General features: G+C 40.0%; 1 protein-coding gene across 2 annotated transcripts in view; it reads right to left on the reverse strand.

Moving 5' to 3' along the window:
• Positions 1-15,598, reverse strand: part of adamts10 (ADAM metallopeptidase with thrombospondin type 1 motif, 10) — a 51,794-nt gene that overhangs the window by 16,774 nt on the left and 19,422 nt on the right. For both annotated transcript variants that reach the window (XM_023394602.2, XM_023394601.2), the window contains exons 7-17: positions 15,480-15,563; positions 12,647-12,792; positions 11,186-11,229; positions 10,636-10,741; positions 8,521-8,667; positions 8,083-8,224; positions 7,024-7,131; positions 6,394-6,539; positions 4,891-4,954; positions 4,590-4,692; positions 839-972 (exon numbers count right to left, since the gene is read on the reverse strand). In XM_023394602.2, coding sequence (XP_023250370.1) covers positions 839-972; positions 4,590-4,692; positions 4,891-4,954; positions 6,394-6,539; positions 7,024-7,131; positions 8,083-8,224; positions 8,521-8,667; positions 10,636-10,741; positions 11,186-11,229; positions 12,647-12,792; positions 15,480-15,563 — 1,224 coding nt within the window. The remainder of the gene's footprint in view (positions 1-838; positions 973-4,589; positions 4,693-4,890; positions 4,955-6,393; positions 6,540-7,023; positions 7,132-8,082; positions 8,225-8,520; positions 8,668-10,635; positions 10,742-11,185; positions 11,230-12,646; positions 12,793-15,479; positions 15,564-15,598) is intronic.

Raw genomic sequence — 15,598 nt, forward strand, 5'->3', positions numbered from 1 at the left:
AGGTGGTCTCCACTACATCAATATGAACAGCAGTTAAGTTTTGTTTTCATTAACAGCCAGGATTAAAGAGAGAGTATCAGTAATGGGAATCTAAGAGTGCTGCCAAAGTTACGATAATTCTTCAGTTCAGCAGCTGATAGTGATGATCGTCAGCAGCCTGTGTGTAAGCTGAACAGTGGCAGCTGTCCAGAGTCTAGAGAGCGAGTATAAACAATACTATCTCAGTTGAAGACAGTCTTGTGTTGATTCCTTATTCTGCTGCTTCAGCTGAAACTGTCTGCTCACATGCGGACATACAGTACACTATAACAGCTTGCACTTCAACCAAACGTTTGCTTCGCTGTGTAGAGACAAATGAGAATTATTATATGTATGTCTATATATGTATGTCTCCACCAACCAGTCAAGTTGGAGGAATCTCCGCTTCTGTTCCTGAGTTACAGTGTTGAATAATGGCCCGAACATTATGATGTCACAGTGAAGCTGACCTTTCACCAGTTGAATATAATGTTATCACGTCTTCTTTTTATCATATTAGTCATTTGTGTTAAATTGTGTCGTAATTAGTGTATGAATTATTTGAATGAGTTATAGTCAAAACATGTCTTCTGAAGTCACAGTGACCTTGACCCTTGACCGCCAAAATTTAATCAGTTCATTCTTGAGTCCAAGTGAATGTTTGCACCAAATTTGAAGAAATTCCCTCAAGACATTTCTGAGATATCGCATTCACAAGAATGGGAAAAATGGACGAATGGACAACCTGAAAACACAATACCCCCGGCCACAGCTTTTGTCAGCGCAGTCATACAGACACATTTAAATCTTCTTATCTCACCTTGCACTCTCCATTTACACACACGTCCAGGGAGTCATCTCGGCAAGGTGTGCCATCCACAACAGCTGGAGCACGCTCTGTGTAGAAGTTGTAACCTTCTGCCAGGCAGTTAAGAGAGCAGGGCTTCACACCACCTGGACACACAGACACAATTTGATGAAGTATGCAGTTAAAAAAAAAGAAGGTATGTCATATTAACATGTATAACTGGTTGCAAGTCTTTGTTTTCCCTAATGAAGGTTGCAGAGTGACAAGGCAGAATAAACAAGAGAGGAGACAGCAGGGGACTAGGAAACGTTTTTCAGTGCTGACAAACCAGAGAACAAGCAGCTGAATGTGATTAGGTCTCTGCTTCCCCTTGACTATATAACCACAGACACAAAACTACTGTTCTGCCTCAATAAATGCAAGTAAACATACATAAACAGTACAGCAAGACAGTGGCTAGAGTCGCAGACTGACCTCACAGAAAGATGTAGAAATACTTATACTGAAACTAAACTAGCAAAAATTACAAATTTAAATAAAAAACAGCACACATTTCACAGAGGTCCAAATTACCATCATACTGTGGCAAATAAATGATTTTTCTTATTTCACAGATTTTCTCTCAACTGCAAATTATGTTAACAGGTAATAAATTCAAGCCTGAGAACCAATGCAATGACTGACAAATGTTATTCAGTCATTAGTCATTATACTGCACCTAAAGACTATTTTCATTAACAATTAATCTACTGATCAATTTATGGCTTTGTTTAGACAATGTTAGAGAATAGTAAAAATGGCCATCATCATGAACGTAATGTGACATCAAAATCATTAATTTCTTATCAATGAATTGATGTTCCAGCATTTAAGCTCTAGTTAAATAATTTCTTTATCAGTTCATAAGGGTTTAAGTGTTAAGAGTTTAGTATCTCCACTGGTGTGAGGAAATAAACACACTGTGAGAAAAGGAAATGCATAATGAAACACACTGTTACATGTGTAGACAGTACATTAACATTGTCTAGAGGACTCAAATATTTAGCAATAAGGAAATGCTGCATGCACCACACCGCCAGGCTACCTGTCACAGCAGATTTGGAACGAAATGTTTAGCTATTTGGTAAACCTGCCAAAAGGAACCCACAGTCAATTTACAAATGTGTCCAAGCCTGCCAAATATCGTTATCACTAATCTACACTCGTATCCTAACACATTGACATTTGCCAGAAGGGACTGCTACTTGAAAAGACATCATCCATGCATAGGTTGAAAACTCAGCCTATCTGATGAACACTTTGCTCCTACCTTTATTCTGAAAGACAACATCAGGAGTGTTGGAGATGTTACAGGACAGGTCATGAGAGACATTAAACCATTCCCTGGCATCACACAGGAATGTTTTGTGAATGATCACATCTGGGGTTAACACCTCTCTGACAGCAGCAGCAATTAAATCAACAATACGGTTTATAAGCTGTACAGACATTTATAATACAGGCAACTGATTCTAGGTGGTGTAAAGATGTGCACGTGCATGAGTATACCCTTTAATCCTTTCATTCTTTTTTTGCCCTCTGTTTCTTTCCCTTCACACACACACACACACACACACACACATACAGTTGCTAGAGATGTTTTCTCTAGCCAAGTAGTATATATCCTTCATTCATCTGTGTAGCTCGCCAACAGCTCCACTATTTGAGTGGCTGTTGACATCAGTCTGGGCTGTGTTTGTTTGTGCTGGCAGTGCTGAAGCAGGTACAGTATGTACTGGGAAGGAGCGAAAGAGAGAAAGAAAGACAAAGTGAGAGAGAGAGAGTATGCACTGGCAGGGCTTGCAGACGATAAAGTGGTCAGACCACGGAAAACTACAATTCCCATGGTGCCTAGCTTTGGCAGGGCAATCATGGCTTGCAGCAAGTTTTGTGTGTGTGTGTGTGTGTGTGTGTGTGTGTGTGTGTGTGTGTGTGTGTGTGTATCATAACTTGCAGGGTGTGTTGTATGGAGTGTGAAGGTTGAATGTGAAGCCTGCTGGACTGAGAACAGCTATGTGGAGCAGCTTGTTTAAAAAAAAGATGCTTAAAATGACAGACCTTTTTTTAATGAACTGTCCTTGGCTGTCTGAGCTGAGAGGGGAAGGCTGTATGTGTTCTCAGTGTCTCAGGACACAGACTAGAAAGAGAGAGATTGGATAATGGTGAACTAAATAAAATCAGAGAAGGCATCCAGAGCAGACAGGACAAAGAAAAAGGAAGCTGCTCTTCCCTGAGTGAGAGGGTAAAAGTGAAAGGAGGAAAGCTGAAATGAGGACTTGAGGAGAGTGAAAGGCTGCAGAGGACAGAGAAAGGGCTGGGCGGTGTGATCTGGCCTTAATGCAGGGCAGAGTTTATGGCACTGTTCCTATTTTAACAGCTGTAAGGGATTTCCATTGTAAAATCAGCTGACTTGATGAAAGGAGCACTTGTTGCCTGAAGTTGGAATTGGCTGGCCGGCCATCTCTGTAAGCCATTATGTTATTGGAGGGCTAGATTAAAGGCAGTTATGTCGTTGAAACTATTTATCTTTCACGTCCAGTGTAGTGTTCATCAGGAGCAAGGAATTCTTGCAAGGCATTGTGGGATGCATGGCTCTCTGCAGCCAGCATCTGCGAGCCAGACAGGAGGGAGAGTGTCTGCAGCTTCGATTCACTTTCTCCTCACTCCACACATAAACACACACATAAACACAAACGCGCACACACACATACACACACACCCTCCTCTCTGTCTCCAGACTTCTGTTCGTCTCATGTCATCAACTTATTTAGTATCAGTCACCGAAGAAAAATTCGTAAATTCGTCTTTAGAGAAAAAACACTTTCCTTTGACTTGCTGTGTGAGGTTTGTTGTGAGGTTGTTGGATTGCAAAACCAAGTTAAATTATAATAAGTAGTAATTCTAATATTTTTTTTGTTTTGTTTTATAATTTAAGTTTTTATGAGTTAAGTTCAGCAAAATGTACAGTATCATATATCAAGTATATATTCAAGTGTAGGCAGCGTTTTAAAGTTGTAGCTGGTCCATGTGGGGCTAATTTTAACTAGTTTATATATGTTTATGCAGGTAACTCTACAGTATTAACCTACCTAACAGATATAATATTTTGTATGGAAAGATTGCCAAGCTCACTGGGGTTTAGTTTTTTTAGCGCATGTAATGGCCTGTTAGTAGCTGGTATAGATATAAGGCTTTGTGTTTTTTAAATCCCCTTTAATTACCCCTTAGACGTTAAAAAAAAAAAAAAAAAAAAAAAAAAATTATCAGTAGTACCTGTGCCATGGCACTGCAAAGAAGTTGAAGAATCACAACTTGTCATACAGGTTGTTAATAAACTACCAGGTTGGACAAACTTATAGGAACGAGAAAATGAAGGTGAACAGTATATTTACAACTCATAGTTGTAAAGTCCTGAACCACAGACTTATTGCACTTGTGGTTATGTACACAGTTCTTCTATGGTTAATGACTACCTCACACTTTTGGATTTCTGATGCCCCCACCTGCTTGGTGACCCATAGAGATCTCAGCAATTACTTTAGTGAGGGCCAATGTTGTCATTACCAATGGAACCAACATAACCGATGGCCAAAAATTATGAATATCACAACAAGTTGTAATAAACACTGGTTGGCAGTGATATTAAGGCCATTTGCACTACAGAACACCATGACGCAAATAAATTCACACACACAACCCACACAGAGTAGGTTTAGTCACTCACCCCCTCTGTATGGCTTCCAGGTGTAAAATTTTCCCCGGAAAGGAACGCTGTCAAAGTCAGAGCACTGAATCTCCCTGAAATCCCGAGAGCCTGCAGGGCACTCCTGTAACACACACACACACACACACACACACACACACACACACACACATATAATACACACTGTATATATACACAGTACATTCACCACAAACAGTCCTGTGCAATGACCAAACACAAAACAAATGAAATCAAGTAAATGATGTTGTGTTGACCGATTGATGGTGATGGTGTGATGATGATGAAGAGTAGTGATACTCACATCAATATTGCAGGACCTGAAGCGCTTTCTCTCCCCTAGACAATACTTTCCACCAATGGTTGGCCTACAACCAAACACAAAGAGAACCAGGCCAGTCAGTCACATCTGAGTACAATTTAACAAGATCTAACCTCCATCACATCACCACACAGCGCTGGCTCCTGATCTCTGCTTTGTCTGCCTCCATCAGGGTGTTTTCAATCTCGCCGTCTGTCTCTTTTATTGCTTCATTGTTTATCACAGACCATCACGACAACACCTCTGTATTTCAAAAAAGGAGCTGAAAAGGAAGTCAGAGCCAGCCACCATCAAATGGCTGCTTCTGCTAAACTTTCAACAAATTTAAACATGATGGAGCCAAAGCAAATGTGCAAAATGATGCTCAGAAATAATAGGAGACAACACCGCTGGCCTCAGATTTGGGTCAATTCATTCTCAGCTTAATCAATTCAAGATGATGGATCTGGTGACTGTGATTCAAAAGCAAGTCTGCTTGTTTTCTGATGACTCAGACTCTGAATTATTTCATACACGATTAAAAAGGTATGTTAGATATCTGAATATGTATTATTATATATATCTAGAATGTGTTTAAAATTGGGTTTTATCAGACTGGTTACTAAATATTTAATGTGGATCGGGGACTTCTGTTCCATATTTCATCGATTGAGCAAGGCCAGTATCATCACAAATCAAGATCCAGCATATTGCATCAATGCCTCACTACAATTTACTGTCTAAATAGTTTGCCAGTTTTTCTACAAGTTTACAGAACAAAAATAGAAGATTTTATTCCCACAATGTCCTTTTCAAGCCTACATCAAATTAGGGGTTTGAAACCCTGATTGGAAAAGCCCAGTGATGACTGTTAAATTCAGACTTTTTCAAGTCTATCTTAATACAACACTCAAGTGGCCAAAAGTTTATTCAAAGAGTTATGGGAGGTTGTATGTATTCCTTCTCTTCATACTGGCAGAGAAGTGATACTTTCATTGAGCAACAACACTTAAGACAAAATCACAGATTCTCTTTTTGGTCAAAAATGCATTCAAAGTTCAGCTGAAGTTAATGAGGCTATAGCTGTCTGGGTTAGCTATATCACAAAGGCATCTTACAAATTATGTTGCTTTTTCTTGTTTAAAATTCCCTCTTTGTATTTCCCTGGAGAGCATTTTCTTGTTAAACTGTGGCAGGGGGAGCTTCATGAAATTCAAATGTAGATTTGTTGCTGAGACAAGACACTGGTAATAAACGTAGACACAGCTGCCAGGAACAGGACACAGTTAAACACTGGATTCAATCGTTCTCGATTTTCAGACCACTGAAGCCTCATATTAACTCCAGCTGAATTTTGAAATGCATTTTTGCAGAAACCAATGTCTGTGGACCTATTCCCATTCCAGATTCCAGTCATTTTGAAGTTATTAAAGTTTGAAGTCAGCTTTAGCACCCTGAGTTTCATCTGCCACAAAACTGATAATGTATTTCAGCTGAGACCTTTACCTGGGGCTGTCACAGTGTCTGACAGAAGAGGAGACTCCACCTCCACACGTCCTGCTACACTCCTCCCAGGGTGACCACAATCCCCAGCCTCCGTCCACGCCCTCCGGACGAGTCCCATATGCCACACACACCCTCTTGTAGCACCACTGCAGTAAATCATACTCATAAATACACAACAGCAATAACAGGAAGGACTCATCAAAAAAAAAGTTTAATTTTAATTTTTCTGGTGGCCACAACAGTGGAAAGGCATCGTAAAAAGGCTAACCAACAGACTAATGGAAGCAAATATCATGATATCAATCATAATCTCAAAGGGAAAACAAAACAAACCAAGATACAAGATACTTCACAGTCCCAAGAAAAAAAAAACTCTTTCAGGATGATTTTTTTTCCTTTTAAAATGGTTCCTCTTATAAATATTTTCATTGGAAAACATGTCAGAGAAGATGAGTCAGCATGAGGACATGTGCTGCTTTTTAAGTCTTGCAAAAATCAGGAGGACTGATCCCAGATGAACAAATACAACTCTCAACCTAACGTCTATCCTACCTACACCAGCAACATCCTTATGCCCTACCCTTAAAAAAGAATAATGTAGAAAAAAGGAGTTATTATATGTTTACTTACACCTTTCTCTATCGTGTTGGTCTGACAGATGGTTCCCTCTGCAGCGGGAATGCTGCTGGTGATGCAACGGTTGCTCTTACTCATGCACCAAAGTTCACTGCAGACTTCCTGTGAGTGTGTCAGTGAAAGGAAAAGAAAATAAAGACGACGGAGAGAAAGTGAGAAAAGGGAAAGAACAAAGCAAAGAATGAGACAACCCGTCAAGAGTGTTTCTATATAAACTCATTATAGAGACGCAAGGTGGATTTGCTGACTCCTCTTCTCCCTCTACAGCGATATCTATAACACATGGGTTACGTTTTATTGTGTACATATGCTCTGACCACATAGTATCGATAATAATGAGTCTATAAAGCAGTGTGCTCTTCCAGATGTCCATTCGCTCTGAGCCTGGCCCCGTAAAAGTTGACCATGCAATAAAGTGGATGCTATTCAGCGATGGTATTGCAAGATGTCTCACGTCATCGCAGAGACGCCGACTTGGAGGAGAGAGCCAGAGGAACATAAATCAGAGTGATAATTATCCGTCACAAAGAGAGTGCAACATTTATATTGTTTATAGAGGCAGAATCCAATCAAATCCATTACGAGCAACCTGCTACCAACCACTTCTGAAAATAAAATGCAGTATACCATCTCAAAGTCACATGAGAACCTGAGAACTCTAGCTGTTTGGGTTGGAGGTGATAATTACAAGACTTAAAACTGCGATGACCTCTCTCAACAACTGCAAATTAGGAGAGAGATGCTTTTGAGGGCAAAATATTTGGGGTGAGAAAAGCTGGGCGATAGGATGCTATGTACCACAAGACATTATTTCGCATTTTTAGTGAAAAAAAAAAAAAAATAGACAATCTCGCCTAATTATTTTCTCAGTTGATTTTACAGAAAATATCCTACAAATACTGAAAGATAAAATTACCAATACTGTGACAAAGGATTTAATCCATTTTACCAAGTACCAGGGAGAGACAGTGGAGAGCAAGTCAAGATGAGAAAGAGAGGAAAAGTAAGCTGAAACGTGAATGAAAAGTGGGACAGTGTGGACAGAGCACTCACCGCATATTTACACTGTCGAGATCTGATGCCGTACTGGAAGCGACACTGTTCATCTGCATCGTAGGCCTGACCAGGGGCTGTGGTTGGGTACACAAACTCCTGCTTGGGGGGGACGTTGTTCAGACAGGAGCCCATACCTGAGCTAAAGCACAACAAACATTAGAAAAAAAGGAGGGAGATTAAAATACACAATAAGTAGCAATGTTTTAATTGTTTGTTTTGAGGATTTCCAAAGTGAAACTGTTTTATTGAAATGCTGCACAGGCAGCAGATAATTAAACTGAAGAGGATTTTCCAACTGTCAAGACCCATCTGTAACTTGAATGTTTCTCTGACCATCAAAAATGTTACACCGACATCCAAGTGAATTTTTCTTATCTGAAACCTCTAATTACCAAATTATTTGTGGTGTTGCAGATATCTGATAGGCTGACTCACTCCAGGAAGCTGGTGATGTAATCCCGGCTACAGGCGGACCAGATGAATGGGTTTGTCTTCATGGTAATGTGGTCAGCCATCAGCTTGGCGGTCTCCTGGCTGCGGGGGCCACAGGCGTTTCCCATACCATCATGGTTCATGCCAAACCTAAAGCCCATGATGATACAGTGACAACACTTTGAGGCTGTGTGGACGGGGACATTGGAAAAAAAGATCACTGTGGATAACCAAGAGGGATCTAAAGAACAGACATGTGAAAGTGCACAGTCCATAGCTGTCACAAGTGTTCACCTTCATCTATCAAAAATATATGACCAGATGTTTCATTATTAGGACAGTGGTCTTCAATAAACTGCAGTTCTCTCCACTAGGACTCAACTGCTGGTTTTCTATTTGACATAAAATCGGGGACTGATTTACACCTTGTGATCGCTCAACATCCCACCACTGCAGATACTGTCAAATTTATTTTGACCTTTAACAAACAAAAAGACTACAATGCTGCACAACATGAGGTCAAGTCTAAAGCTGCAACAATTAGTTGATTTATTAATTAGTCTGTCAATCATCAGAAAATTAATCAGCAACCATTTTGATAATTGACTTTCGTAAAAATGGCAAATCTTAAATTCTTAATTTTTTTCCCACTGTAAATGAAATATTTTTGGACTGTTGTTCAGACAAAACAAGACATTTGATGATGTCACCAAGGACTGTGAGAAAATGTTAATTGATATCTTCCTAACATTTTATAGACCAAACAATCTATTATAATTGCAAAATCCATTTGGTGTTTTTTTTTCCACTGAGCAATCATGACAAACAGTGATAACGCTCACAGTAGCTGTGTTTGAGCCTGAAATATAAATGTTCTGAAAGCGTTTATCCTTCAGCTGAGTCATTTCTGTCTTGGTCTGTCTTGTCTTTTCATGTGGGTACCCTCCACCACAGACAGGCCTGGATTTAATCTAATGCTGCGCTGTGATGTCAAAACAATTTATATGGCAATTAAAAAACAACTGTTGATTGTGTTGAGGCTGGGGAAGCCTACTCATTACACACACACAAATCAGCACACTATGTCCAGTCATGTTGGCTAGACAGCCTTGGGGTCTGAGTACTCGAAAGCTACCTGTGTTAATCATTAGGGAGGCAGGACCTCAATGGATCTACCATCTGTTGTAATACTTCTCAGTGTTGTGTGCATACACAGTGAAACTGAGTAATACTCAATTACTCTGAGCAAGAAGAATACTTCCCCAAAACAAACCAACTCAATGGTTTCTCAGAAAAAACAGAAATTAAATCAGTAATCTCTGCTGATTTACTGCATTCATGACAGAAATAAGGCTTATAGGCAGATACAATTACTAGTTACTAAGTGATCCAGAACAGCTGGTCTTGTAAATCACAGTCTCCAAGTCACCCAGAGGATCCAGATATTAAAAAAAAAAAAAAATCAGGCATATCCAAGTGCTGTACCAACTCCACATGTTACAAATTCCACTGGAAAATAAATAGTGTTACTGAAAGAAAATACACAACTATTAACACATTCTCAACGTGGTGCTGAAGAATACAAAAACTGTCTTAGACGATGTGGAGATGTAATCTGAAGACAATCTCTCTGCAGAGGGAGATACATGAGACACCTCAGGGATCCTTTCAGAGATATTTTGTGTTTCAGGCTCAACTAAAAAACAGCAACCATAGATCTAGTAGGGATTCTGTGTTTTTCCACACAGGGTTATGAACTTCCCCTCAAGTCGTAGTGTGTCACAGCATGACAAGCATGATCTCTACATGAAACATTGTGATGTTTAAACATGTCCTTAAAGATTTCTAACATGTGACCCCCACTGTATTCTGTTAAACAAGATTAATAACCCTTTCAGACAGCTAAGACATGCATGATGCAGGTCTACTGACCATGCAGTCAGCCTGGTAAAACAGGCATATTGACAAGTATACTATCAACAAAAAAAGGGGGAGAAAACTTTTTCTTTATATTTTTTCTCCCTTTTTTGTATGACATTTGCAAAGCCTGGAGATGGAAATGAAAAGGACAAAATGGCAATATTATTGCATGTGCATGTTTGTGTGTATGTTACTCACGTGTGTCCTATCTCATGGGCAATAGTAAAGGCTGTTCCCAGACCAATGTCCTCATTGATGCTGCAGCTTCTCTCTGGCTCACACATCCCTCCTACAGGAGCCAGACCTGTTACACACACACACACACACACACACACACACACACACACACACACACACACACACACACACACACACACACACACACACACACACACACACACACAATGAACATAAAACCCGACTATACTACAGACCACATCTTTGAATCTTTACTTCTGGAAATGGGGAGACTGAAAATAATCAGACTGAAGCAAAATAAAATGTGTGAGTGTGTTTTGATCCAGTGTTTTGATCTGGGCTGGACATTTAGTTGTGATTGTCAAGTTTACGGTTAGGGGCGAGGGAATGTGTTATGTCAGTGGGGGTTTCCTTAGGTATGCAAGCAAATTTAACTCTTTACTGACGCTGTGATAATAAAAATGTTGACAACACAAGACAAACAGAAGTCCTGAAACAGAGAGGAGAGATTGTGTGAGTGTGTGTGAGTGTGTGTGTGTGCGCGTGTTACCTAGGGTTTCACAGGGCTTGTTTTTTTGGATGCAGATGTCGTACCTGCAGATGGGAAGGAAAATAAACCAGGCGATTAAAGCAGCATCATTTAAAAGATTGTGTGAATGTTATAATCACACTTACATATGCTTTCAGACACATACAAACATACTGGAGATGTACATGCAGTACATTCAAAATATACACAGAGACATTTGAGGACAGACAGTGGACAGCAGTGATAGCAGATAGATATAGTTTTAAAAGAACAATAGCAGGAAGTCTTGCAGGGGTCACTGTATGTCATCTGTCTGGACAGCTTCCATCCTCTGCTTGATAAGTGCCATCGTAAAACCAAAATGTTCTCACAAAGCCACCACCACAACCATAGCTAAAAGAACAGTAATGACATTTCAGTTAACCTCCTGCAACAGGATCTTATAGCACATTCTGTTTGGATAGGAAAGCATTTATGGCAGCTCTGACAAGCCCCATCAGATGACTGACCAAACCGTGGTTGGGCTGTGTGCTGATGCACATTCCTCAGTCAATAGCATCAGTGTTTAATATGCGTCTACCAAGGTTTTGTCTGTTTTCCTGCAACAATATCAGTAACAGAGTGGAGTTAGAGAAATGAAGAGACAACTGAGAGAAAGCAGCGCTGTCACATTCAAAACAGCTTTGCCTTGATTTCTGCTCCCTTTCTCCTGCTCTCAGGGTGTCACTCGATTTTCTTTAAACCGTTTTTTTTTTTTAAAATAAATCTGTCATGGTTTCTCGCTCCCTCCTCAGATCTCTCTTTTTTCTCCAGATGCCGAGCTGGGCAGAGCAACCTCAGCTATCGTCACCCCAGACAGAACAAGACACAGGCCAACTCTCTTGGACTTAACTTAATGAAAACCTATGAGGAGAGGGGCTGAGAATGTAAGAAATCAGCACGGAGATAACACTGTTATAACCCTTGAATGAACAGGAAAACAGACTAAACATATTCTTATTTGCAAAAATGACCTGGAGAAGTTGCAGCAGGAGGTTGAGTTGTATAAATAAACCGAGCTATGTGGTGCAGCCACACTTTGGAATGTTTGCCAATGTGATATAAATGGTAGCAAGTCTGCAATTTCCTAATAATTTCCTGGAAAGTTTCGAGGAAGGAATTATGTAATTTGGTAATGTTACAGAGAAAATGGACATAAAGGTCTGAGAAAGTTATTTGAGTTCAATTATTGTATCACTGGAAACTTAATTCTCTGTTGGATTGTATGCTTGCCTGTAGACAAAATACACGTATTTCAAAATCAGAATCCCTGTTGTGGACGGAGTTAAAAACACTCTCACACTCACAAGTCATGCTAGAAAAATATCATATTTTTATATTATTATAATATATTTTTATTATATTTTTTCGTACAAAAAAGAAAAATATTTAAAAAATACTTTTTGTTCATGTGAGATAGGTGTTTCAGTTTGGTGGCCTGACCTGGTGATAAGCACAGCAGTGTCGTGGTGAGCAATCCCATTGTCTGGTATGGCGTTCCCATAGCTGCTCCGGTGTTGGATGGTTTTCTGCCACTTACAGAAGCTGTCTAAAGACTTCCCTGCATGATGGTTGATCTCTAGTGTTGGCTGGAAGAGAGCCAAGAAAGGAAGAGCAAATTAGGCAAATAAAGTTACATATTTATATTTTAACACTCAATAGAATGGGGATTACAATGACAGCAATTTCATGCTTTTGCAAAGATACTTTAATAATGTTCGGTTACTCCAATGTCAACAAAGAGGAGATTTCAACAATCAGACGATAGGCTAACAATGCTATGATAACCCAGCCCCACTCTTCCTGTATTGCAGCGTTTCAGTCTTGTTTTCTGCCCCAGTATGTTAGTCTTTTCTGTCCTGTGAAAACGATGCATCTCCAAAGCAAAAAAAGCTGTGTTTTCAGTTTTGTGATACTACATTTTCCAGATAATCCAATGGGTTTTTAAATGGTTAATAAGAAGTAAGAGAATTTTCTTATTGCTCATACATTTTTCTCATTACATAAAATAATACTTAATTCTCTAGTTTATCTCAAAAAATAAAAATCACCAAATTTGGAGATACAGTATATGGATTTAAGTGGACAGTGATTTCATTAGATTGTATGCCATAAATGGTGAGACCACACTCGGAAAATTGGGATTCCAGCCTTGAAAAGATTAAAAAACTTCCCTCCACTGTATCAAAGAAGCTAATGTGGATGTAGGATTAGAGTGAAGGTGCTTTCTAGTATTATGAGAGTGCAGAGAGGAGAAGGAGGAGTGCACTTCTGGCCACAGCTGGCGAGAACTCGTAACCCAGGAATGCATGTGGTGACATAACTAGTAATTGCCTCATCCCACAGTCCCTCATTTCTGGGCCCACTGCTGGCCTGGTTTTCCTTTCCAGGGGCAGCTTGCCGTTTTCAGACCTGGAAACCAGCAACAGAACCACTCGACTCAGACTACTCTCAGTCCTGTCCCCGACCTCAACCTCAATGGTCCATGCAGTAAGAATAACAACACTAATACTGCACACCGCTAATGATCCTAACATTTACTTCTTTAATCTCTCAGATGACGAACACATCCGAGCGGTAAATTATGGAGCTAATTTTGGGGCAGTATGAACAGTATGAATCATAAATGTTCCCTAATAAGACATCTATAGAGGAAACCTCAAAGCCACACTTTAATGCCCCTTTTATTCAATTTGATTCATCTGTCAGATCGCTAGAAGGTCAACATTACGATGGAGCTGACCACACTGTCTCGCCACATGCTGTTAATGGCAGGCTAATAAGGTCATTTACTAGGTAGTCTGAAGGCTCAGCTATGCTGGTAAGGTCATGCACTTTTTATGAGCTGAACTATGAGCTGGTCAGGTGTGGATTCTCACTCTGTGACCTTTCTAACCTCCTTTCACTCACTCATATCATACAAACATAGGAACAAAAGGCCTAAGAGTCCACAGCCATGCTAGCTGCTCTGTAAGGCTGTACTTAGACACAGCGGTGCATTGAGATAAATGCTAACATTAGAATGCTAACATACTCACAATGACAAAGCTAACATGCTGATGTGTAGAAGTTATGTATTTCAAGTTCATCTTCTATCTAACACTTGCTAATTAGCACCAAACACAAAGTACAGCTGAGGCTAATGGACATGTCATTAGCTTTGCAGGTATCATTAAGTCACAAACTTAAGTATTGGATAAATAAAAAATGTAACCAAATGGGTCATAGATGAAAGATCACAGTTGTTAATATTTATCCTGAGGGGAACATGAATGTTTTTACCAAATCTTATAATCATCCAGCGAATAGTTCTTGAGGCATTTCACTCAAAACCAGAGAAATCAACCTCAACCCATGACTTCAAAAAAGAAGTCAGGGGATCACCAACACCAAAGTCTGTAGGAGCCACCAAACACTAAATTTTGTGCCAATTCATGCAGTAGATATTGACATATTTCTCTGGATAAGTTAAAACTTTGACCTGCTGGTGGCACTAGAGGTTAAATCAGGTGATCAACAAACTCATTAGGATTAATTTTCTTAACACTATGAATGTCTGTATGAAATCCATCCACCAGTTGTTGTGACATTTCACGATAAAACAAAAATGTCAACCTCATGGTGGCACAAGAAGAAAAGTCTGAGGATTAAGAAAGTCAGGGGGATTCATACGTTGAGCGCCATGAATGTTCAAATCTTTATGTCAAATTTCATTCTGGACAAAAGTGGAGGACGGACTGATTGAGTGTGGCTTGAAATTATTGGTAAAATGATGGACCAGATCTTGAAGAGTCTAGTGAATATAGTGCCTGAAATGTTTGGTTTTGTGCATCCCCTCTGGTAGAGCATATTTAGACACTGATGTGTTTTCCATCAGCATCTAAATCTAACTTTGAGATTACTGGAATTACGTCAATGGTCTGAGAGGTCACTGTTCACCACAGTAGCAAGCCTGACTGTCACAAAGCAGTCCTGTCTGACAGGTACAAAACTCCCCTCATTCCCTGACTTTTTCTTTCCTCACCCATCACCCACTTCCACACCTCCCTACATCCTCTTGTCCCTTTCATTACAGCCACCATTCACAGGACGCATTTACACACTCAGTCCACCGGGAGTGGTGCAGGAAAAGATACTTAAGCCAATAATTTCACACAAACAAGGAGTGCATAGATGCTGCCTGGGGAAGGGTTTTGTAAAGTCAGGACAGAAAAGTAATGAGGACAAGGACACAGAGAGACATACAGAGAGGACAGGAGAGGAGAGGAGCATTTACCTGGTCTTCCATGAGCAGGATGAGCCGTGTCACCACAATGTTGACTGCATTCCCCAGGCTAGAATCCTGGAACAGTTTGGCAACCTGACCTCCAGGGAAACAAGAATAGACCAGTCTTA

The sequence above is a fragment of the Seriola lalandi genome, unplaced genomic scaffold, assembly GCF_002814215.2.
Source record: "Seriola lalandi dorsalis isolate HSWRI2012SDOR001 ecotype SW California unplaced genomic scaffold, Sedor1 jcf7180002054949, whole genome shotgun sequence".
In the NCBI taxonomy this organism is placed as follows: Eukaryota; Metazoa; Chordata; class Actinopteri; order Carangiformes; family Carangidae; genus Seriola; species Seriola lalandi.